Consider the following 26,454-nt stretch of genomic DNA (forward strand, 5'->3'; position numbering starts at 1 on the left):
GACTTAAGGACTTAGCTGCGTTAGCCGCCACTTTAGTAGATGGCGTAGTCTGCGCCACAGAGTCCTGCAGGGAGTTGCCACTAGCCTCAGAGTGGCCTCAATCTAAAGAAGCATCATCGTCCATAGCAGGAAGAAACACTCCAACTCCCGACTTGTTGCACTTGGATTTGCCCCTGGAGCCTCCCATGGCGGGACGCAGACACCCACCCGATGAGTATGAGCAAAGTAAGGCACCAGAAGGGAGAAGCACAGCTGTAGCCCTCAGAGCATACCACTCCCTGTATGATAGTAGAAAGGCCCACCACAAGGAAGGTAGCAGCAGTATTGAAACTTCCAAGGGCAGCAGACTACTTGCAGAGCAGGAATACAGTCCAGCACAGATGGAGTTAAAGGAGCAGCAGCAAAGCCAGTGTGCCAACCTGCAGCCCACTACAAGTTCCAGCCAGCCCTGAAGAGGTATATAGATGCTCAGTCCCAGGGTCAGAGGTATAACAATATGGTGCAGGTACTCACAGACCCAGTTGGATAAGGTGCCAGTCTTCAGCCACCCTGTGTTATAGGCAGCCCAGAGAAGCTCAGGTTTCTGAGGTCCCACTCCAGCAGCACAGAGAGCAGGGTTACCCAGGTGACCAGGCTCGTGCTTAGGCCCAAGCTTAGGCCACGAGTCCGTGCTTAGGCCCGTGCTTAGGCCACGAGTCTGGAAACACTGGGGGGGGCTCCCGGGACTTCAGGGACTACCAGAACACCCCAGGGCACCACAGCTTCACCTCCAAGCCTCACCGCTCTGCTGCAGAGGCCGCCCACATCCCGGAAGTACCTCCGCTCACTCTCCACAGCAGCCCGGTCCTCTCGCGCGGCGAGCCCTGCCGCCGGCACCAGAGCAGGGTCACAAGCCGCACCGCCACAGTCACCAGAATCCTCCGAGTCCGGAGGCACCCTCCGGTAAGCAAAACCGATGGTCAGAGGGAAGTATTTCAGGATAAATCCCAGGGTAAGCGGGAGCTCGGCAGCAGCACATCTGCTCAGCTTCCCATGCAGGCCACGCCCCCCTGTCACCTCACTTCTATCCTTCATGGTTATTGGTGCTGTCTCGGGCATGATTGGCCCAGAAAAACTGTGCTTTGCTGATCAGAATTGACCGGCGAAACACGTCGATCACCGATAAAGGGGGGGGGGGGGTTAGTAACAGCAGCCATCCCGGCCTGATCACAGTGCCCAGAGATGCCATGATCCCGGGATGCCACACCGTAAATTTATAGTGCTGTGAGCTAAGTTACTCTTACATTTATGGCGCATGTCTTTAACCCCTTAACGACCACGGACGTAAATGTACATCCTGGTTTGGCGGGACTTCCTGCACCAGGACGTACATTTACGTCCTGTGTATGACCGCGAGCATCGGAAGGGTGCTCACGTCATACGCGGCAGGTTCCGGCTGCTAGCAGCAGCCGAGGACCTGCCGGTAATGGCCGACATCCACGATCGCGCAGATGTCCGCCATTAACCCCTCCGATGCCGTGATCGATACAGATCACGGCATCTGCGGCATTGCGGCACTTTGATTTGATGATCGGATCACCCGCAGCGCTGCCGCGGGGATCCGATCATCCAGCGTGACAGCCGGAGGTCCCCTTACCTAGCTCGGGCTGTCTCCCGGGGTCTTCTGCTCTGGTCTGCGATCGAGCAGACCAGAGCAGAAGATCACCGATAATACTGAGCAGTGCTGTGTCCCATGCATAGCACTGCACAGTATTAGCAATCAAATGATTGCTATAGATAGTCCCCTATGGGGACATAAAAAGTGAAAAAAAAAAAGTTGAAAAATGTAAAAATAAAAAGTAAAAAAAAAGTGAAAAATCCCCTCCCCCAATAAAAATGAAAATTGTCAGTTTTTCCCATTTTACCCCCAAAAAGTGTAAATTTTTTTTTTTATAAACATTTTTGGTATTGCAGCATGCGTAAATGTTTGAACTATCAAAATATAATGTTAATGATCCCGGTGAATGGCGTAAACGTAAAAAATTTAAAAAGTCCACAAATCCTGCTTTTTTGTCACATTTTATAAAAAAAAAATTAATAAAAAATTATCTAAAAGTTTTATATATGCAAATGTTGTATTTAAAAAAAAGTACAGATGATGGCGCAAAAAATGAGCCCTCATACCGCCCTACATACGGAAAAATGAAAAAAATTATAGGTGGTCAAAATAGGGCGATTTTAGATTACTGATTTTGTACAAAAAGTTTTTGATTTTTTTTAAGCGGTACAAAAATATAAAAGTATCTAGCCATGGGTATCATTTTAATCGTATTGACCCACAGAATAAAGAACACCTATCATTTTTAGCGTAAAGTGTACAGTGTGAAAACAAAACCCTCCAAAATGTGCAAAATTTTGGTTTTCATTTAAATTTCCTCCCTAAAATTTTTTTTTGGGGGGGGTTCGCCGTACATTTTATGGTAAAATGAGAGGTTTCATTACAAAGTACAATTGGTCACGCAAAAAACAAGCACTTATATAGGTCTGTACATGGAAATATAAAGGAGTTATGGATTTTAGAAGACAAGGAGGAAAAAACGAAAACGCAAAAATAAAATTGGCCTGGTCCTTGAGGTGAAAATGGGCTTGATCATTAAGGGGTTAAAGGGAACCAATCAGTAGATTCTAGCATATATAACGCTTGGCAATGCGTTATATTTGCTAAAATCATTATGCTCACCATCCCTGAGGGACGTTTGTGCCCCCAGGGATGGTGAAGATATTAAGTTATAAAGTCCCTCCGGGCCACCCGGCAAGAAGTGCCCTGGGCGGGGACTTACAGTCGGCTCGGCTGTGGCCCCGCCCGACGGCTTGAATGACTGCTCACGTCATCGCTCTGCTCCCTAAGCAGACGGAGCAGAGTTGTGACGCGAGCCATCATTCAAGCCGGCATGGCGGGGCTGCAGCTGACAGAGCTGGTAAGTGGAAGTCCCCGGCCGGGGACTACTTGCCGGCCGGCCCGGGGGGACTTTATAACTTTATATCTTCATCATCCCTGGGGGCACAAACGTCCCCCGGGGATGGTGAGCATAATGATTTTAGCAAATATAACGCATTGCCAAGCATTACATATGCTAAAATCTACTGATTGGTTCCCTTTAAGAGGTTAAAACAGGCAGGTAATTGATTTCCTGAACATTTACTAGACACAGCTTGCATTTCAAGGACTCCAGAAATGAATGCTATTTACTGTATCCTCTGATCAATATCTGATTTCACACTTTAAGGGACCTTAGCATATGTAGCACCTAGACACCACAGATGGCCAGGGGTGTTTGTGACCTTTGATAACAGTTTTGACTCTGTATGCTTTGGGATGATTGAATACTAGGGTCATTGCTAAGGGGGGGGTGGTAAAGGGGTGTGAGGAGCCTTTAAAATGATAGATGCAGGAAAAGTTGTTGTTGTTGTGGAAGTTGAAGCTTAAATGGGCACTCTCATTAAAACTAATTTCGCTATTGCATTCCTTATGGTAAATAAAAAAATATTTCTAATATACTTTGTTTAAAAAAAAAAATGACGTTTTTTATGTTTCATTTCAGCTTAAAAAAGCTCAAGAGCACATTTTCCCCCATCTCATACACAGACTTTGGACCGAAGCCCAAACACAGGAAGTACAGCCTGGAATGCTAAGGGGGGGGGGATCAAACTGATCAGCGTCCCCCGCACCAGCCATAGAAAGCTGACAGTTTTCCTTTAAGTGGGAGAGGAGCTATGATTGGATGAGACTTGACCCCCCCCCCCCCCCCCTCAGCACTCCAGGCTGAACTTCCTGTGTTCGGGCTTCGGTCCAAAGTCTATGTATAAGATGGGAGAAAATGTGCTCTTTTTTAAGCACAAATAAAACATAGAAAACTGCATTTTTTTTTAAACAAAGTATGTTAGAAATATTTTAAATTTACCATAAGGAGTGCAATAGCAAAAATTTGTTTTAATGAGATTGCCCATTTAGAGTGAGCTCCAGGAAGTACCATGGGCCCCTTTCCTCACCATCCAATTGGACTATTTACAACCACAGAATTGCTTGTTTTAATTGACTTGAATGCCCTTGTACTTAAAGAAGCCAAGTTTTGTGGCCCAAAAGTAATTGTGCATTTATGTTTGTATTCTGTGTAATGTTTTGTGTATGAGGTTTTGGAGGGAGATCCCACAATCATGTATCTACAGGATTAGAAAATTGTGAATTTGGATAAGTACAATTATCTCTTTCCAGTAGCACACATAATATCGGTGTTTTATGCCTTGCCAAAGGTCCACAAGGGCCTCACCCCGTTGAATGGGAGGCCGATAGTATGGGGGAGAGATAGCCCGATGCATAACTTAGGCACTTATGTGGATAAGGTACTTTTTTGCTTTCCCTCACCTCGTATATACGGGATGGACCTCCTTCAGAAGCTATAAGGGGTCACGGTAGAACCAGGAACTCTGCTAGGGAGTATAGACGTGGAGGTGCTATATTCATCTATACCCCATGAAATGGGTTTAAATGCAGTAGGGTATTACTTAACCTGTTGGGGACGGAGGGCTTAAGGACGGAGGATGTACCTTTACGCCCACCTTATTTCCGATCACCAACGCTCGCCAGGCGGTGATCGGACCGGGATGACTGCTGATATCTATCTGCAGGCATCCCGTGCAAATGCCTGGGGAGGTCCTGAGTCAATTCAGTCCGGCGATTCCGGGCCAATCACTGGTGACCCGATCGCCCGGAAAATAAGAGTGATCAGAGCTCAGACCATTCTAAAGGAGGGGTGCCACTTCCTCCTATCCCCTGCCATTGGTCGATCAGGACTGACCGACCAATGGCAGTTTTTAAAGTTTATTTCCCCCGCCCTGACCACCAATTGAAGTCCGGGCAGAGCAGGGGGGAGACATGGCCGGCTTACCGGAGGCATTTGAGCTGCGGCACCAGAGCAACAGCAGCGGCGGCATCGGCAGCAGGAGGAGACAGGCGGCGGTGGAGGAAGCTGCAGTGAAGCCTGTGGCCTTCTAAAAGTTGCAAAACTACAACTCCTGGCATGCCCAGACAGCCAAAGGGCTGTCTGGGCATGCTGGGAGTTGTAGTTATGCAACATCTGGAGGGACACAGTTTGGAGACCACTGTGTAGTGGTCTCCAAACTGTGGTCCTCCAGATGTTGCAAAACTACAACTTTCAGCATGCACTGACTGTCTGGGCATGCTGGGAGTTATACTTTTGCAACATCTGAAGTGGCAAAGTTTGGAGACCGCTATATGGTGGTCTCCAAACTGTAGCTCTCCAGATTCCCAGCATGCCCAGACAGTCAGTGCATGCTGAAAGTTGTAGTTTTGCAACATGTGGACCACAGTTAGGAGACTACTACACAGTGGTCTCCAAACTGTGACCCTCCAGATGTTGCAAAACTACAACTACCAACATGCCTGGACAGTCTGGGCATGCTTGGAGTTGTAGTTTTGCAACATCTGGGGGGCTACAGTTTGGAGACCACTACATAGTGGTCTCCAAACTTATCTTCCCCAGTTGTTGCATAACTACAACTCCTAGCATGCCTTCAGTGCATGTCATTGCATGCTGGGAGTTGTAGTTTTGCAACAGCTGGAGGCACACTGGTTGGGAGACACTGAGCAGGAGTCTGTTTCCTAACTCAGTGATTCCAACCCGTGTGCCTCTAGACCGTACATGCTGGGAGTTGTAGTTTTGCAACAGGTGGAGACACACGGGTTGGAATCACTGAGCTAGAGTCTGTTTCCTAACTCAGTGGTTCCCCACAAGAGTGCTTACAGCTGTTGCAAAACTACAACTCCAAGCATGTACGGTCTGTCAGTGCATGCTGGGAGTTGTAGTTTTGCAACAGCTGAAGGTTTGGGACATTCACACCGACTGGGGTTTACAGTTTGGGACATTCACACCGACTGGGGTTTACAGGTGGTTTCCTTCTACAAGTTTGAGCTGTGGCAAATTTTCTGCTGAAGCTCAAACTCCCAGTGGAAAACTCCCTGCGAACCCCTGGCTGAATGTATGCTTAAAACACTACACGACACTACACAAAATAAAAAGTAAAACACTACATACACCCCCTTGCACATCTCCCCCCTCCCCCAATAAAAATGAAAAATGTCTCATACGGCAGTGTTTCCTAAACGAAGCCTCCAGCTGTTGCAAAACAACAACTCCCAGTATTGCCGCACAGCCATTGACTGTCCTGGCAGGCTGGGAGTTTTGCAACAGCTGGAGGCACCCTGTCTGGAAAACACTGCCGTAGGGTTTTGGTGGACACAAGCCCCATCCTTGTATCCGGGTCCGCCCCTATTGCAAATTCCTAATTTAGCCCTCAAATGCGCATGGCGCTCTCTCACTTCAGAGCCCTGTCGTATTTCCAGGCAACAGTTTAGGGCCACATATGGGGTATTTCCGTAATTGTGTTACAAATTTGGGGGGATTTTTCTTCCTTTACCCTTTATGAAAAGGAAAAGTTAGGGGCTACACCAGCATGTTAGTGTAAAAAAAAATAAAGGATTTTACACTAACATGCTGGTGTTGCCCCATACTTTTCATTTTCACAAGAGGTTAAAGGAGAAAAAGACCCACAAAATTTGTAACCCCATTTCTTCTGAGTATGGAAATACCCCATATGTGGATATAAAGTGCTCTGCTGGCGCACTACAGGGCTCAGAAGAGGAGCACCATTGGGCTTTTGGAGAGAGAATTAGACTGGAATTGAAGGCCATGTGCGTTTTCAAAGCCCCCATGGTGCCAGAACTGTGGACTTCCCCCCCACATGTGACCCCATTTTGGAAACTACACCCCTCATGGAATGTAACAAGGGGGGCAGTGAGCATTTCCGCCCCACAGGTGTCTGACAGATTTTTTGAACAGTTGTCCGTAAAAATGAAAAATTTTATTTTTTCATTTGCACAGCCCACTGTTCCAAAGATCTGTCAAATGCCAGTGGGGTGTAAATGCTCACTGCACCCCTTTTTAAATTATGTGAGGGGTGTAGTTTCCAAAATGGGGTCACAAGTGGGGGGGGGGGGGGTCCACTGTTATGGCACCACAGGGGGCTTTGTAAATTCACATGGCCCCTGACTTACATTCCAACCAAATTCTCTCTCCAAAAGCCCAATGGCACTCCTTCTCTTCTAAGCATTGTAATATGCTCGCAGAGCACTTTACATCCACATATGAGGTATTTCCATACTCAGAAGAAATGGGGTTACACATTTTTGGGGGTGTTTTCTCCTATTACCCCTTGGTAAAATGAAAAATTTGGGGTAACTCCAGAATTTTATTGAAATTTTTTCATTTTTACATCCCACGTTAACGAAAGTTCGTCAATCATCTGTGGGGTGTTAATTCTCATTTTACCCCTTGTTACGTTCCCTGAGGGGTGTTTTTTCCGAAATTGTGTGCCATGTGTTTTTTTTTACTGTTCTGGCATAATTGGGGCTTCCTAAATGCTACATGCCCCCCAAAAACCATTTCCCCTATATGCTAATTAAGTGTTAACTGGCAAAGGTGGCGTTAACTGGCACTCTGAAGTCATCGCCACCGTCCGCAGTGCCGCCCAGCTCATCAATGTCCCTCATCAATGTCCCTCCCTCTGTAATGAAGAGGGAGAGGCGGAGGGAGGTGAGGAATATAAATGAGCTGGACGGCGCTGCGGCCGGCGGCAGTGACGTCAGAGTGCTAGTTACCCCACCTGTGCCAGTTAGCACTTAATTAGCATATAGGGAAAAACAAAGATATCGGGCGGATCCAGGCACAGTAGGTATCAAACTGATCAGTACCGCTGGTTACCACTTGGGGAGCAAGCTGACAGTTTTCCTTTAAGACCATCAGGGGTTAATGTATTGAACATTAAAATCCAATATGACTCTCTATTGATCAGAGTCTGGAATCTAGTGGGAATCGTAGCTGGTACACTTTCAATGATAGATAGATGTAGAACATTAAAGGGGTGCTCCGGTGGAAAACTTTTTTTTTCTTTTAAATCAACTGGTGCCAGAAAGTTAAACAGATTTGTAAATTACTTCTATTAAAAATCTTAACCCTTCCAGAGGCTAATAAGTACTGGAAGGATGAAGATTTTTAAATAAAAGTAATTTACATATGCCAACTTGCTCCTGGGCTGGTGGAAGTAACCCAGGTTTTTAACAATGATTGGGAAATCTATGAAGTTAAAACATTACTATGGTCAAGATTTATTGATGATGTGTTGATTTTATGGGCAGGCTCTGAAGGTGATTTTAGGAGGTTTGTCAACTCCCTTTATATTAACAACATTTGGCTTCATGTTACTCACGAAATCAGTGACACTGTGCTTCCATTTCTTGAAATACTAATTTTGAAAAACCAAGAAGGTAATCTGCAGACTGAAAAAACTGAACTGAAAAAAAGGCTGCTACAAACAGCCTCCTGAGATAGGAGAGCTGCCATCCAGTCCCCCTAAAATGGGGGATACCGAAAGGGCAGTATTTCAGTCTCAGGAGGAATTGTTCAGACATCAGAGAATTTAAACAGTAGGCGGAGGAATTGCAATCTAGGTCCCGCAATAGAGGGTACCCTGAACAGCCCTGGAGACCCCAAGAAAGTGAGACTAAAACAGCACATATCATAGGAACCTTTGATAGGGTTGCCCCAATAGTCCGATGGGTGTGTCAAAATCACTGGGAAATACTCAGAATGGACAAAGATTTAGAAGACATCATAGACACACATCCACAAATTACATATAGATGTGGAAAAAACCTGGGAGACAGATTAACTCAGAGCCATCTCACCCCCCTATAATACAATGCAATCTTCTGTCAGCACTTGGTTAGAGAGAGAGGCACCAAAAGGTAATTTTAGGTGTGGTCACTGTAAAGCCTGTGAGTTTATGAGGAAAACGCAGGAGGTGGATAATGTACACACAGGGAAAAGCTACAAAATACAGAGCTTTATTATAAAACTGTAGTGCAATATAATTTATCCCTTATTGGACAGAACTCCTGTACGGCAGTCTTCAGGAAGCGGCGTGTCGTCCCCTCTTTCGGATACATCGAGGGGACGTGTTGTCCAGCATACTGCCATGGCCCCGTACTGGAGATCACGGGGGCCCCAGTGGTCGGACCCCCGGTGATCTATAACTTATCCCCTATCCTTTGGATAGGGGATAAGTTAAATTGCACTACAGTTCTCCTTTAACTGTAGTATCAAAGCAGTCATTTATGTGGCTACTTGCCCCTGTCCCAAACAGTATGTGGGCAAGACAATAAGAGAGTTGAGAAAAAGAATCCAGGGGGATGTGCGAAACAAGAGGTAGAGACCATTAGCTAAACATGTGACTAAGCTTCACCGAGGTGACCCGAAAGCCTTTATATTTCATGGGATAGAAGCAATACTCCCTTCAGCACTTCAGCAAGAGTCGGGAATCTTGATAGACACCCACATCCACAAAGAAAGTCCAGCAGCACACCAGGATACAAGCAACTGTGTCTTTATTCAGCCCATGTGCAAACAAATGTGACGTTTTAATAGCATCACGCCATGAGAAAGATGGCATGATTCTATTGAAACGTCGCATTTGTTTGCACACGGGCTGAATAAAGACACAGTTGCTTGTATCCTGGTGTGCTGCTGGACTTCCTTTGTCGATGTATCTTCTAGTCTGCGACTGGGACTAGTATTGAGCCTGCTTACACCCACCTCACCAATATTTCGGTTATTATTTTGCTAATCTTGATAGACAGCTATTGCAAAAAGTTGCAGAATGTATGAGTTGGAGAGCTAATACCCAAAAGGGATAAATGAAAATATATACTATACCTATTTTATTAAAACACCTTGGTTAAGCTAGCAAGCCTTGTGGGAGGTGGAAGGAAGTTAGACCGTGATAGTCAGTAAGGGAGGCCTTAGGAGGCCAGTCAGGCTTTAGAGGATGTGGCCAAACAGGAACTAGGTTACATATCTTTTGGGAATGCCCCATCATGGGAGCTTTTTGGAGGGAAATATGGCAGATTTCTTTGGGCTTAACGGAAGTGCCAATTCCCTTATCCCCAGAAGTTTTTCTCCTCCATCTTTCTCCCATACTGGTCCAGAACTATAATTCTTAATTGGGCATTTGATAAATGCAGTGAGGGCATGCATTCCCACATTATTGAGACACGCTTGGATTGTGGATTAGAAAGGTGGAAGAGATAAAACAAATGGAGGATTGAACAGCACACCTCCAGGGACGAGGAACTCCGTTCATATAGACATAGTATAGATGGGTGATATTTCAGGAAACTGAGGCTTCGCGCTCATAAGCGTTGGGCTCTAATTATTCTGGTCTCTGTCGGGATCGGACCTTAGCAGCTCTGCTAAACCTGCCCCAGGGGGATAGTTAGTAACCAGCAACTGCTGGGGCTTAGATACAGCAGCAACTACTGGGGCTCAGCACTGGTACTGTAAAACTCTATCTGGCATAGGGACTGCATATGTAAATGTAAACTTGTTGCAGCTCAGCTGTGATACTGGGCATAGGTGCTGTATCCTTATTTAGTTTACCACATCAAACCAGTGGGTGTGGGGATAAACTGTAACGGCAGCTAAATTGAACCCTAGGGGCAAATTGGTTTACTTCATCCATATACTGCCTGCACTTGTACAGGTTGGGTGAAATATCCCCAATGATGTTTATTGCTACATGCTAAAATGATGGCAGCTTTTGAGCAAGACCATCAGATGTTTCTTTATTGTATTTGATATCTCCCCTGAGTAGTGATGTCGCGAACATAAAATTTTCGGTACGCGAACTTCCGCAAAAGTTCGCGAACCGGCGATCCGGACTAACCGCCATTGACTTCAATGGGCAGGCACATTTTAAAACCCACAGGGACTCTATCTGGCCACAATAGTGAATTAAAAGTTGTTTCATGGGGACTAACACCTGGCGTGCCAGAGTGGGATCCATGGCAAAACTCCCATGGAAAATTACATAGTTGATGCAGAGTCTGGTTTTAATCTATAAAGGGCATAAATCACCTATTATTCCTAAATGGTTTGGAATAACGTGCTTTAGCCCCTTTAGGCAGAACATAGAGCCCCCTTTAGGCATCACATAGTTAGATTCCCCCCTTTAGACTGCACATTGATTCCCTCAGATTAGGCAGCACATAGTTAGAGCCTCCCTTTAGGCAGCACATAGTTAGAGCCTCCCTTTAGGCAGCACATAGAGCCCCCTTTAGGCAGCACATATTTAGACCCCCCCCTTTAGGCAGCACATAGATTCCCCCCTTTAGGCAGCATATATTTAGATCCCCCCTTTAGGCAGCACATAGTTAGAGCCCCCCTTTAGGCAACACATAGAGCCCCCCCTTTAGGCAGCACATAGTTAGAGCCCCCCTTTAGGCAGCACATAGTGGGATTTGAACCATAAACCCCAGCGCTGCAAGTCAGCAGTGCTAACCTCTGAGCCACCATGCTACCCTACATCTAATACCATACATCTAATATGCACGGTTGCTAAAATGGAAAGAGATGTCACCAGAGAGTACCAGAAAAATTAGGCGTGTACACATGGCTCAAAAATTTGGTATTGTTGCAGCTGTAGCAGCGCCCAGAAAAATTGCGGCAGCATAAAAAGTGCAGCACCAGAGGCCAGAAAAATTAGGCATGTACACATGGCTGAAAAATAAGAACAAGCGCATATCTAAGAAGACTCTATAATGCAGGATGAGAAACAGACAAAGAAATTATTTTCTAAACAAAAATTTTCATCAAATAAAGAAACAGAGTTCATCCCTCTCTGTATTTTATATTTGAAAATTTAAGTTTAAAAATCACACGCAATAAGCGTTCCTTGGTGTAATGGTTAGTACTCTGGAAAATTCAAGTTTAGATTATCAGAAAGTCCAGAAGACTCTATGATGCAGGAAGGTGAAAATCACAGAGAAATCCTTTTCAAAATAAAATTTTTCATCAAATCAAGATGAAAGCAGCGGCCAGAAAAAATTGCAGCAGCAGAAAAAGTGCAGCACCAGAGGCCAGAAAAATTAGGCATGTACACATGGCTGAAATATAAGAACAAGCGCATATCCAAAAGTCCAGAAGACTCTATGATGCAGGACGGTGAAAATCATAGAGAAATCCTTTTCAAAATAAAAATTTTCAGCAAATCAAGAGGAAAGCAGGGGCCAGAAAAATTGCAGCAGCAGAAAAAGTGCAGCACCAGAGGCCAGAAAAATTTGCATGTACACATGGCTGAAATAAAAGAACAAGCGCATATCCAAGAGTCCAGAAGACTCTATAATGCAGGATGGAGAAACAGACAAAGAAATTATTTTCTAAATAACATTTTTCATCAAATAAAGAAATAGAGTTCTTCCCTCTATGTATTTTACTTTTGAAAATTTAAGTAAAAAAATCACACGCAACAAGCGTTCCTTTGTGTAATGGTTAGTACTCTTGAAAATTCAAGTTTAAATTATCATAAAGTCCAGAAGACTCTATAATGCAGGACGGTGGTGCGGTGTGACTCTCCGCTTTGAGGCAAGTCAACCCCAAGATGGCGTGACACTGCCGTATCCGGGATGTGGAATAGCACCTGTGGAGCTGGGGGGTGCCGGTGATGTGGAGCAAAACGCAGCAGTGGAAGAGGACTCGGCCGAGGATGTTATGGAAGAGGATGGAGTAGGAGGAGTAGAGGAGGTAGCAGCAGGCCTACCTGCAAGTCGTGGCGGTTTCACCAACTCCTCTGCAGAGCCATGCTTGGCAGCCGTCACCAGGTTTACCCAATGCGCAGTGTAGGTGATATACCTGCCCTGTCCATGCTTTGCAGACCAGGTATCAGTGGTCAGATGGCCCCCCTGGTGAGATGGACCATGCCAGACATGCCATAATTTCCTTTTGCACAATGGAGTAAAGGTTGGGGATTGCCCTTTGTGCAAAAAAATTTCGTCCGGGTACCTTCCACTGCGGTGTCCCAATGGCTACAATTTTTTTTAAAGGCCTCAGACTCCACCAGCTTGTATGGTAAAAGCTGGCGGGCTAGCAGTTCCGACAAGCCAGCTGTCAGATGCCGGGCTAGGGGGGACTTTGAGAAATTGTCTTATGCGCTCAAACATCTCCGAGTCCTTGGCAGACACCTGACTGTGGGCAGATGAGCAGGAACTGCTCAAGGCGAGAGACGGAGAGGTGGATGGTTGAGAGGGGGCAAGGAGGGCAGCAGTGGTTGACCTGGCTGAAGATGCTGGACCAGGAGGAGGATGGCGGCTTTGACTTTGTGTGCTGCTTGTACTGACGTGTTGATCCCATAGGCGTTTGTGATGTGACATCATGTGCCTTCGCAAAGCAGTTGTACCTAGGTGGGTGTTGGACTTCCCATGACTCAGTTTCTTCTGGCACAGGTAGCAAATGGCCTTGCTGTTGTCAGAGGCAGACACACAAAAAATGCCACACTGCTGAGCTCTGCGATGACGGCATTATGGTGGTGGTAACAGCATGCGTTGATTGGCGTCCCGTCTGGCTGACCCCGGGTGCCGATGCTTGCTGTCTGACTGTGCCACTAGCTCCTTGCGACGACCTCCCCCTGCTTCCAACTCGTCTCCTCCTCCTCTCTCTCTCCCCATCTGAACTTTCCCCCTCTTCTTCTCGTCTAGCGGGCACCCACGTGGCATCCACGGACACATCGTCATCATCAACACCTTCACCGCTATCTGACACCTCAAGAAAGGAAGCAGCAGCGGGTACAACATCATCATCACACCGTACGTCCATGTGTGTTATGCTGCCTGACTGAGACATATCCCTGTTAATTACATCCTCTGGCAATAATGGTTGTGCATCACTCATGTCTTCACACTGATGTGTAAATAACTCCTCTGATGGATCAAGTAAAGCTACTGTGGTGCTAGTGTTGGTGGCGGCGGCAGGCGGGCAAGTGGTAGCATGAGAGGTGCCCGAAGCTAAGCCAGAGGAGGAGAAGGACGGTGCGTCAAGGTTCCGAACGGAAGCTTTAGTAGTAGATTGGGTGTCTTGTGATTGCCAGTGAACTAAGTCCTCAGAACTTTGGGGGTTCAGGGTACGTGGCCTCTGAACACTGGCCATTCTGGGGCCAAAGGAAATCCCAGCACCACGACGGCCCCTGCGGGGTGGCCTTCCTCTGCCTGTCATTTTTTTTGTTAAATTTACACAAGTGTCACACCTAACAGTGATGACTGATTTTATTTAACAGCCAAAAAAGGTATTTTTTTTTAATTTGCACAACTGTCACACCTTATGGGATTTGCACTAGGGTGACACAATTTGCCCTGCAGGCAGGAAAAATGGCAACTGTGACGTGAACTAACAGTGATAGCTGATTTTATTTAACTGCCCAAAAAGTTTTTTTTTTTTTTTTATTTGCGCAACTGTCACACCTAATGTGATTTGCACTAGGGTGACACAATTTGCCCTGCAGGCAGGAAAAATGGCAACTGTGACGTGAACTAACAGTGACGGCTGATTTGCACTAGTGTGACAATGAGCAAAAAAACCTGCCAGTGGAGTTCCCCTTTTATGCAGTGGTCCCCAACCAGGGTGCCTCCAGCTGTTGCAAAACACACGGACTGATATATTTCAGCCCTTTGAATACTGTAGTAGTTAGTTGCTTTAAAGAAAAAAAGCTTGCCAGCGGAGTTCCCCTTTTAAGCAGTGGTCCCCAACCAGGGTACCTACAGCTGTTGCAAAACACATGGACTGATATCTTTCAGCCCTTTGAATACTGTAGTAGTTAGTTGCTTGAAGGAACTTAAGTTTGATTTTGGAGTAACCCATTTAACCAGCGGTTCCCTCCCAACCAGGGTGCCTCCAGCTGTTGCAAGACTAACGGACTGATATCGTTCAGCCCTTTGAATACTGTAGTAGTTAGTTGCTTGAAGGAACTTAAGTTTGATTCTGGAGTACCCCTTTTAACCAGCGCTTCCCTCCCAACCAGGACTGATATCTTTTAGCCCTAAAAAGGGCTTTTTTGGGTGCTGTCCTCAAAGCAGATGTTACACTAGTGCTTTAGGAGTAAACTGGACCCTGAATACACCACCTAGCAGCAACCTAGCTATCGCTTTCCCTATACAGCAGGAACAGCTTCTCTGTCCCTCCACTTCCTAAGCCTGCAGCATGCTGAATGAGGCTAAAATGGCATCCGTGCAAGAGGTAGGAGGGTCTGGAAGGGAGGGACTGATGCTGATTGGCTGTAATGTGTCTGCTGTCTCTGACTCACAGGGTCAAAGTTTACTGCAATGTTAAAGTATAGGGGGCGGATCAAACTTCACATATGTTCGCCCGGCAATGCGAACGCGAACATGCGAAATTCGCTGGGAACTGTTCGCCGGCGAACAATTCGCGACATCTCTACCCCTGAGTACGCTGGCTTAATAGCTAGCAGAAACACGCTGGTAGAATTATATTTAAAACCTTTTCATTGTATGGTTACACTAACCTTGTATGACAGTCATTAGCTGGCCCATAGGTGCTTTAGTAACTGCCTTGTGTTTTGGCAGTAAAGCTGTGCACTGGGATACTGAGTGGTGCACCAGGACTGGATTGCCATACAAAGAAAGCACCCTGTGCAGGATCACATGAATTTAGCAGTGTGGAAATGTAAATAGGAGCATATTTATTCTTACAATAGGGATCACTTTATTTATGATGTATTTTAACGGAAATAAATAAAGTTAGGATTTTAAACACTTCTTATTGTTTGTGATTGATTTATTAGCCAAGAAGTTCTATGAGAGGGAAGTGGATAGGCCGTACATGTATCCTATACTGATTTAATGTGTTGTGCTTGCCAGTTCATAGTGAGCAAATTACAATTTATTTCATAAATTTTTTTGCTCAATTAAATGATCCTGGTAACAAGTGCCATTGTCTAGTCTCCCTTGACACCACCCTCACCTGATGTCATAAGGAGCAACTCAGAGCAGCTCATCCTGGCACAGGTAAAGAGCAGTAAAGTGCATGTAGTACCACACTGTACACAATCACTGTATGGACTTCATTAATACATGTGTTTTCCTGTGAAATGCCACTCTGATTGGTTGCATCTTCCAGCCATTAACATGTTTTGTAGATCCAGATTGTTTTTACTACTGTATGTTGAGTTTGGTTTGAAGTTACAATGATCAAGAAAAGGCATGTTATAAATATTGTAACCTGAGGCCATTGTAACTTAGGGGTCACTGTTGAGCATATGTTTGTACTACCATGTTAGGCAGAATAGAATTAGCAGATAATTTAGAAGCACTAAGAGTTTTTTTTTCTAAAAAACATCAGCATGTTCTGGGTATTTGCTAACATTATCATTAAAATAATTGTTATTGTTTTTGTTATTAATAGATCATAGATGTAAAACCACCTTCTGTCCGCTATCTACTTGAAGGAACAAGAATTGCAGCTTACTGGAGTCAACAATATCGTTGTTTGTATCCTGGCACCATTGTGCAAGGTAATTGATGCATGTCTTTTCCATCTGTGTTTCATCCATCTACTTCTTACCAAAATGGGAACTGATCAGAGCAAAGGTTTCCTACTTTTCTTTAATGTAGTTTTGAACAAACTACTAGGCTGAAAGAAACTTAATCTAGTGAAGGTGTCCTAGGGTAGTGACATTTTAACATAAACATTTAAAATGTATTGGGTAGTGTCAATCAACATGTTTACAATGTTGTGTTGATTACTGTTGTAGGTTTGCTTAACCACTTTTGAGGCGCTTTTAACTTGACGCACCAGGATGTACATGTATGTCCTAAGTCACATCCCAGCTATTAAATGAGCATGGTGGTTGTACCGAGGGCTGATCGTACCACCCGCTGTGAAATTGTGGTGGTCCGATCAGTTAAAATGGTCACCAGAGCTATACTCACTAGCTCCCGGCAGGTTCCTGCAGTCTTCTTCACTGGTGTGCCTTCTGGCAGACAAGAGAAGTAGATTGCAGATAACAGTGATCAGTTCTATGCCTATGCATAGCACTGAAAAGTATTTGTAGTCTAAAGATTGCAAGAAATAGTCCGCTGTGGGGAATAAAAGTAATGTAAAAAAAAAAAAAAAAAGCCCCTTCCCCAAATAAAAAATTTAATTCCCCCGTCTTTCCATTTTACAAAAAGAATAAAAAATAAAATTAAAATAAATAAACATACTTGGTATTGGAAATGTCCGATCTATGAAAGTATTATGTTAACCATTCTTGGCCCAGCGATTTATTAATTTTTTTGGCTCACGTTTTTTTGGCTCCACACATTTTTTATTTTACCACCGACAAAGTTGTATTAGGGCTTCTTATTTGCAGCACAAGTTGTACTTTTAATTGGTGCACTATATCATTGTATCATATAATGTATAACTGAGCCAGAAATAAAAATATATATAAGGCAACATTGAAAAAATATGGAATTGCACAATTTGTGAATTTTTATTATGTTTTTTTCTGGGACATTATGTGACCAAAAATCTGCAATTTTGGCGTTTGGAATTTTTTTGCATTAGTGCCTTTTACCATGCAACATCAGAAACATCATAATTTAACCCCTTAAGGACCCAGCCCATTTTCACCTTAAGCATTTTTTTCACATCTGACCACTGTCACTTTAAGCATTAATAACTCTGGGATGCTTTTACTTTTCATTCTGATTCCGAGATTGTTTTTTCTTGACATATTCTACTTTATGTTAGTGGTAAATTTTTGTCGATACTTACATCACTTCTTGGTGAAAAGTTCCAAAATTTGATGAAAAATTTGAAAATGTTGCATTTTTTTTAAATATGAAACTCTCTTATAAGGAAAATGGACATCCCAAATAAATTATGTATTGATTCACATATACAATATGTTTGCATCATAAAGTTGACATGTTTTTACTTTTGGAAGACTTCAGAGGGCTTCAAAGTTCAGCAGCAATTTTCCAATTTTTCACAAAATTTTCAAAATCTGAATTTTTCAGGGACCAGTTCAGTTTTCAAGTGGATTTAAAGGACCTTCATATTAGAAATACCCCATAATGGACCCCATTATAAAAATTGCACCCCTCAAAGTATTCAAAATGACATTCAGAAAGTGTGTTAAGCCTTTAGGTGTTTCACAGGAATAGCAGCAAAGTGAAGGATAGAATTCAAAACCTTCATTTTTTTACACTTGCATGTTCTTGTAGACCCAGTTTTTGAATTTTTACAAGAGGTAAAAGGAGAGAAATCTTCCTAAAATTTGTAACCCAATTCATCTCGAGTAAGGACATACCTAATATGTGGTTGTTAAGTGCTCTGTGGGTGCACTAGAGGGCTCAGAAGGGAAGAAGTGACAATGTGATTTTGGAGAGTGAGTTTTTCTGAAATGGTTTTTGGGGGGCATGTCACATTTAGGAAGCCCCTGTGGTGCCAGAACAGCAAAAAAACAAACAAACACATGGCATACTATTTTGGATACTACACCCCTCAAGGAACGTAACAAGGGGTACAGTGAGCCTTTACACCCCACAGGTGTTTGATGACTTTTCATTAAAGTTGGATGTGTAAATAAAAAAATGTTTTCACTGAAATGCTGGTTTTCCCCAAATTTTACATTTTTTCAAAGGGTAATAGGGAAAATACCCCCCAAAATGTGTAACCCCATCTCTTCTGAGTATGGAAATACCTCATATGTGGATCTCAAGTGCACTGCGGGGGCACTACAATGCTCAGAAGAGAAGGAGTCACATTTGGCTTTTGGAAAGCAAATTTTGCTGACATGGTTTTTGGGGGGCATGTTGCATTTAGGAAGCCCCTATGGTGCCAGAACAGCAAAAAAAAAAAAAAATATGTGTCATACTATTTTGGAAACTACACCCCTCAAGGCACGTAACAACGGTACAATGAGCCTTTACACCCCACAGGCGTTTGACAAATTTCCACTAAAGTTGGACGTGAAAATGAAAAATTTGATTTTTTTCACTAAAATGCTGGTGTTACCCCAAATTTTTCATTTTCACAAGGGGTAATAGGAGATAAGGCCTCCAAAAATTATAAGACCATTTCATCTGAGTAAGTAAATACCCCATATGTGAATGTGAAGTGTTTGTGGGCGAACTACAATACTCAGAAGAAAAGGAGTTCCATTGAGCTTTTGGAGAGAGAATTTGGTTGGAATAGAAGTCAGGGGCCATGTGCGTTTACAAAGCCCCCCGTGGTGCCAGAACAGTGGACCCTCCCCATTTGTGACCCCATTTTGGAAACTACACCCCTTACAGAATTTAACAAGGGGTGTAGTGAGCATTTATACCCCACTGGTGTTTGGCAGATCTTTGGAACAGTGGGCTGTGCAAATGAAAATTTTAATTTGGGGCAACACCAGCATGTTAGGGTAAAAAAGAAAAAAAAATTACACTAAAATTCTGGTGTAGACCCCAACTTTACCTTTTCATATGGAGTAAAAGGAGAAAAAGCCCCCCAAAAGTTGTAACGCAATTTCTCAGCTGTACGGAAATAAAGGCACTAAACTGTTGCCTTTAAATACAACAGGGCTCCAAAGTGAGAGAGCACATTTGAGGCCTAAATTGGGGATTTGTATTCACCACCAAAATACCCTACAGCAGTGTTTCCCAAACAGGGTGTCTCCAGCTGTTGCAAAACTCCCAGCATGCCTTGACAGTCAGTGGCTATCCGGCAGGCAACACTGGGAGTTGTTGATTTTCAACAGCTGGAGGCTCCATTTTGGAAACAGTGCTGTACGAGACAATTTTCTTTTGGTTTTGTTTTTTCATTGAGGGGGGGTAGGTTTGTAACTGTGTAGGGGTATGTGTATACGTAGTGTTTTACTTTTTATTTTGTGTAGGTGTAGTGTAGTTATTAGAATACATTCACACGGGAGGTGGGGGTGTTACAGCAAGTTTCTCGCTAGGAGTTTGAGCTGTGGCGGAAAATTTGCTGTGCATGCTGGTAGTTGCAGTTATGCAACAGCTGGAGGCACAATGGTTGCAAATCACAGTTTGTTACTTAACTCAATGTTTCCCAACCAGTATGCTTACAGCTGTTTCAAAACTACAACTCCCAGCATGTATAGGCTGTCAATGCATGCTGGGAGTTGTAGTTTGCAACAGCTGGAGGCACACTGGTTGCAAAACACAGTTTGTTACTTAACTCAGTGTTTCGTAACCAGTGTGCTTTCAGCTGTTGCAAAACTACAACTCTCAGCATGCATTGACAGCCGAAGGGCATACTGGGAACTGTAATTATGCAACAGCTGGAGGCACGCTACTACATCACCCAGCATGCCCTTTGGCTGTTTGTGCATGCTGGTTGTTGCAGTTATGCAACAACTGGAGGCACACTTTTTCATAGAATAAAAGTGCCTCCAGCTGTTGCATAACTACAAGCCCCAGCATGTCTTTTGGCTGTGCATGCTGGGAGTTGTTGCTTAGCAACAGCAGGAGGCAAACAACTCACCTCCTGCTGTATGCTTCCGCCGCCACTGAGGACGCTGCTGCCACTGCCGCCGACTCCAGGGACCCTCCATGTCGATGCCAGGGACCCCCGCCTGCCCCAATGGACAGGTAAGGGATCCCCGACTTGCCCAATCGCTGCACGATCACCTCCCAGCAGGCTCAGCGATTGATCGGTCATCCGGACTGATCAATCACGCGATTGTGAGGTGGCCCCCGTGCCACCTCACTCCTGCTGGTAAAGGGTGATAGGTGGCGTCTCCTATCACCCTTTTTTTCCAGGTCACCAGATACGCGATTGACCAGGAATTGCCACTAATTGCCCCCAGGGGTTTGCTTGGGGTGCCTGCTGAATAATTTCAGCAGGCAATCCCGGTCAGGTCCCTGCCCGGTGAGTGGCGTGGACAGAAATTCCCAATGGCGTACAGGTACGCCCTGGGTCCTTAAGTGTCAGGGTATACCTGTATGACCTGAGTCCTTAAGGAGTTAATACATCGATCAATTACGCGCGTGGCAATACCAAATAGGTATATAAGTTTTTTTTTTACAGTGTTTTATTTGAACAATGGGAACATGGGGAGGGGGGTTATTTGAACTTTTATTACATGAAGGATTTTTAAATACTTTTTAAAACTTTTTAAAACTTCTTTTTTTACACAGGAACCTATCATAAGCTATCATTAGATGGCTTACACAGATCAATGTAATGACATTGCATTACTTTGATCTATGTTTTCGGCGCACAAAAACAAAGGCAGCATTAAGCAATCGCCGATCCACAGAGCACCGGGAAGGATGGGTAAGTAAACATCCTTCCCCAGCAACCCATCTGCAGCCCACAATTACATTGCGAAGCTGCACATGGGCCCCCTAGACCCCAGGGATTACCGACATTTAATGTTTAAATGCTGTGGTCGCTATTAATCATGGCATTTAACCATTCCAATGAAGGACATTGGCGCCCGCTCCGATGTCTGTCATTACCAGCAGATGTCTGCTGATAGCAATGGGGATCTGCCAGTTTTGACGCGGACCCGACCCATGTTTCCCTCACCCAACCCATGCGTCATAGGTCGAGAAGGGGTGAATGATCCCTTTACAGTAAATGTTAAAAAAAAATTGCTGATTTCTGGTCACATTACATGCCAGAAAAAAAAAAAAAAGTAATCAAAACATCACATATATTATCAGATCACTGTGCAAAAAAAACATCTCCATACAGCCCCTATACAGAAATATATATATAAAAAAGTTATAGATAATCAAAATAGAGCAATTTTTAACATAATAATTAAAAAAAAAAAAAAAAAAACATTAAAGTAGTACAATAATAGAAAAGTGTGTAAAGATGGCTATCATTCTAGTTGTATTGACCCACAGAATAAAGAGAACCTTTTAGTTTTACCATAAAGTGCACTGTGTAAAAACAAAATAGTGGGTTTCTTATCACTTCACATCCTATCCCACCATAAATATATTATTTTTGGTTCCGCTTTAGAATTTATCTAATTATAAAGTACAATTGGTCACACAAAAAACAAAACCTCATATGGGTCTGTAGATGGAAAAATAAAAGAGTTATGACTCTTAGAAGGCAAGGAGGAAAAAAAGAAAACGCAAAAATAAAAATTTCCTGTGTCCGTAAGGCCAAAATGGGTTGTGTCCTTAAGAGGTTAAGTATTTAAAGATTTGTAGATGTGAAAAGGTTTGTAAGCAAATCTCATTTACTCCATATTATAAGGATTCAGTTGACAATAGGCAGAATTGCTGAGGTACAATGGGGGGAGATTTATCAAAACCTGTGCAGAGGAAAAGTTGACCAGTTGCCCATAGCAACCAATCAGATCACTTCTTTCAATCTCCCCCAATGTGTGTATGACACACTAAAAATAAGAAAAAGTGTAATCTTGTACCTGTGATTAATTACATGTGCTAAATGAATGTTTATTACCATACAGTAAACTGTTCACAACCGGTGACCTTATAAATAACACTAGGTATTAAATAATGAATACTAAGGTCTAAGGAAGCAAAATTTTAGGTAAAGCAATAAAATGACACTTTTTTTTTTTTACCAATTGTATTTTTCAGGAAATTTGGACCAAAATGAAGATACAGACCTTGTATCTGTAGAGTTTGATGATGGTGATACAGGGCGAATTCCATTGTCTCATATCAGGCTGTTACCCCCGGACTATAAAATACAGTGTAAGTAGAGCCCATGTGTATTCTTGTATTTTAAGCGTAACCATTTGTCATTTTATTTAACATGCAAATATATATGTAGCAAGACATACATTTGAGATATATATATATATATATATGTTTTTCCAGGTGCTGAACCATCACCTGCTCTGTTAGTACCTAGTGCAAAAAGAAAAATACGTAAGTCTAGCAAAGAGAAAAATGATGTGAAAGAAGAATGCAAAACCATTTCCGAAAATATTGTAAATAGAAGACCTAAACGTAAACCAAGCATCAAGCAGATTTTAGGTGAATGTTTTAATTACAATATCAATCTTTAAGCTATTTATTTAGTAATCACTTATATGAACAAACTGTTTTATGCAATTTCTTCAAATACAGTATATTATATAATACATACATACATAATACAGTCATGAGAAAAAGGAAACTACACCATTAAATCATATGGATTTACACATTGCATAATAAAAACAATCTGGTGCTTAACCCCTTAAGGACGCAGGACGTAAATGTACGTCCTGGTGCGGTGGTACTTAACGCACTAGGACGTACATTTACGTACTGTGCATAACCGCGGGCATCGGAGCGATGCCCGTGTCATGCGCGGCTGATCCCGGCTGCTGATCGCAGCCAGGGACCCGCTGGCAATGGCCGACGCCCGCGATCTCGCGGGCGTCCGCCATTAACCCCTCAGGTGCCGGGATCAATACAGATCCCGGCATCTGCGGCAGTGCGCAATTTGAATGAATGATCGGATCGCCCGCAGCGCTGCTGCGGGGATCCGATCATTCATAACGCCGCACGGAGGTCCCCTCTCCTGCCTCCTTCCGGCTCCCGGCGTCTCCTGCTCTGGTCTGAGATCGAGCAGACCAGAGCAGAAGATCACCGAAAACACTGATCTGTTCTATGTCCTATACATAGAACACATCAGTATTAGCAATCATGGTATTGCTATGAATAGTCCCCTATGGGGACTATTCAAGTGTAAAAAAAAATGTAAGTAAAAGTAAAAAAAAAGTGAAAAATCCCCTCCCCCAATAAAAAAGTAAAACGTCCGTTTTTTCCTATTTTACCCCCAAAAAGCGTAAAAAATAAATTTTATAGACATATTTGGTATCGCCGCGTGCGTAAATGTCCAAACTATTAAAATAAAATGTTAATGATCCCGTACGGTGAACGGCGTGAACGAAAAAAAAAAAAAGTCCAAAATTGCTACTTTTTTAATACATTTTATTAAAAAAAAATTATAAAAAATGTATTAAAAGTTTTTTATATGCAAATGTGGTATAAAAAAAAGTACAGATCATGGCGCAAAAAATGAGCCCCCATACCGCCGCTTATACGGAAAAATAAAAAAGTTAGAGGTCATCAAAATAAAGGGATTATAAACGTACTAATTTGGTTAAAAAGTTTTTGATTTTTTTTAAGCGCAACAATAATAGAAAAGTATGTAATAATGGGTATCATTTTAATCGTATTGACCCTCAGAATAAAGAGCACACATCACTTTTACCATAAATTGTACGGTGTGAAAAGGAAACCTTCCAAAATTAGCAAAATTGCATTTTTCGTTTTAATTTCCCCACAAAAATAGTGTTTTTTGGTTGCGCCATACATTTTATGATATAATAAGTGATGTCATTACAAAGGACAACTGGTCGCGCAAAAAACAAGCCCTCATACTAGTCTGTGGATGAAAATATAAAAGAGTTATGATTTTTAGAAGGCGAGGAGGAAAAAATGAAAACGTAAAAATTAAATTGTCTGAGTCCTTAAGGCCAAAATGGGCTGAGTCCTTAAGGGGTTAACCCCTTAGGGACTCAGCCCATTTTCACCTTAAGGACTGAGCCCTTTTTTGCAAATCTGACCACTCTCACTTAATGCCTTAATAACTCTGAGATGCTTTCACTTTTCATTCTGATTCCGAGATAGTTTTTTCGTGACATATTCTACTTTAACAGAGTGGTAAATTTTCGTCGTTACTTGCATCCTTTGTTGGTGAAAAATCTCAAAATTTCATGAAAATTTAGACTTTTTCTAACTTTAAAACTCTTCTTCTAAGGAAAATGGACATACCAAATAAATTATATATTGATTCACATATACAATATGCCTACTTTATGTTGGCATCATTTTTTCACAAAAAATGTCAAAATCTGAATTTTTCAGGGACCAGTTAAGTTTGAAGTGGATATGAGTGGCCTTTCTGTGAGAAATAACCCATAAATGAGAACCCCATTATAGAAACTGCACCCCTCAAAGTTTTCAAAATGACATTCAGAAAGTTTGTAATAATAGGAATAACAGCAAGGTGGAGGTGAAAAATCTAAATCTGCATTTTTTACACTAACATGTTCTTGTAGCCCTATTTTTTCATTTTTACAATGGGTATAAGGATAAAAAGCCCCCCAAAAGTTGTAACCTTGGAACACAATTTCTCTCAAGTATGGAAATACCACATATGTTGACGTAAAGTGCTCTGCGGGCTCGCAACATAGCTCAAGAGGGAAAGAGCAACTGTGGGATTTTAGAGAGCGAATTTTGCTGTCATGGTTTTTGGGGACATGTTGCATTTAGGAAGCCCCCATGGTGCCAAAACAGCAAAAAAAAAAAAAAAACACATGGCATACTATTTGGGAAACTACATCCCTCAAGGAACGTAACAAGGGGTAAAGTGAGCCTTAAAACCTCACAGGTGTTTGACGACTTTTCATTAAAGTTGGATATGAAAAGGAAAAATTACTAAAATGATGGTGTTACTCCAAATTTTTAATTTTCATATGGTGGAGAAAATGGACCCCAAACTTTGAAGACCAATTTCTCCCTAATAAGGAAATGCCCCATAAGTGGACATAAAGTGCTCTGCTGGCTCACTACAGGTCTCAGAAGAGAAGGAGCACCATTGGGCTTTTGGAGAGAGAAGTCGGGGGCCATGTGCGTTTATAAAGCCCCCATTGTGCCAGAACACTGAAACCCCCCACGTGACACCATTTTGGAAACTACACCTCTCATGGAACGTAACAAGGGTTACAGTGAGTACTTAAACCTCACAGGTTTTTTGAACAGTGGGCCGTAAAAGTGAAAAATTAGATTTTTAATACTAAAATGATAGTGTTATCCCAAATGTTTCATTTTCACATGGGGTAATAGGGGAAAAGGCCCCTCAAAATTTGCACATCATCAGCATAATGCAAACATTTCCAAATTGCCTCAAAATGGGGATGGGTCACGGCTATACTGGGGTCTGGTAGAGGACATCTCTACTTCAGTATTGCCTGACCTTGGGTTTTTTAACTAGTCCCTTATGTAGCACGAGGCCCCCAAACTTCCTTATTTTGGCTGCCATCCATTGGGTCTTGCTAAAAACGAGCCCGGGTTTACAGCAACAAACTGTTGGGCATACAGGTTCGTCTGGTCAACCATTAGATTGACAAAGTCGTCACTGAAAAAAAACCTAAATTAGTCCATTTCAGTAAACCCGACGATGTCAATCTTGATTCCTGAGTCACCAACAAACTCAGGAATCACGGGCTCATGGTCCGCTGACTCAGTGCAGACAAGTTCACCAGTATGGGGCACCAGTAAACTTGGCTGGGGGATTTGACTAGTACGAGTACCAGGGTGACTCGTACATGCATGGGGCACAGGGTCAGGAGCAGAGGAGGTTTGCGGTCCTGCATGCCGACGTCTCCGCCGCCTTGGTTGCCCATGATCAGAAGATGATGAGGAGGGCGAGGAAGATTTTAAAAAATGTGGCATCATCCTCTCCCTCACTGGCGCTTTCAGTGTCGGAGGCAAGTAAGGCATATGCCTCCTCC

At 43.2% G+C, this 26,454-nt stretch overlaps 1 protein-coding gene across 6 annotated transcripts in view; it reads left to right on the top strand.

The window, feature by feature from the left end:
• TNRC18 (trinucleotide repeat containing 18) overlaps positions 1 to 26,454 on the top strand; it is a 968,701-nt gene that overhangs the window by 792,510 nt on the left and 149,737 nt on the right. For all 6 annotated transcript variants that reach the window (XM_056534534.1, XM_056534539.1, XM_056534536.1 and 3 more), the window contains 3 exons: positions 16,359 to 16,467; positions 22,520 to 22,636; positions 22,763 to 22,921. In XM_056534534.1, the coding sequence (XP_056390509.1) occupies positions 16,359 to 16,467; positions 22,520 to 22,636; positions 22,763 to 22,921 (385 nt within the window). The remainder of the gene's footprint in view (positions 1 to 16,358; positions 16,468 to 22,519; positions 22,637 to 22,762; positions 22,922 to 26,454) is intronic.

The sequence above is a fragment of the Hyla sarda genome, chromosome 8 (genome assembly GCF_029499605.1).
Source record: "Hyla sarda isolate aHylSar1 chromosome 8, aHylSar1.hap1, whole genome shotgun sequence".
Lineage (NCBI taxonomy): Eukaryota > Metazoa > Chordata > Amphibia > Anura > Hylidae > Hyla > Hyla sarda.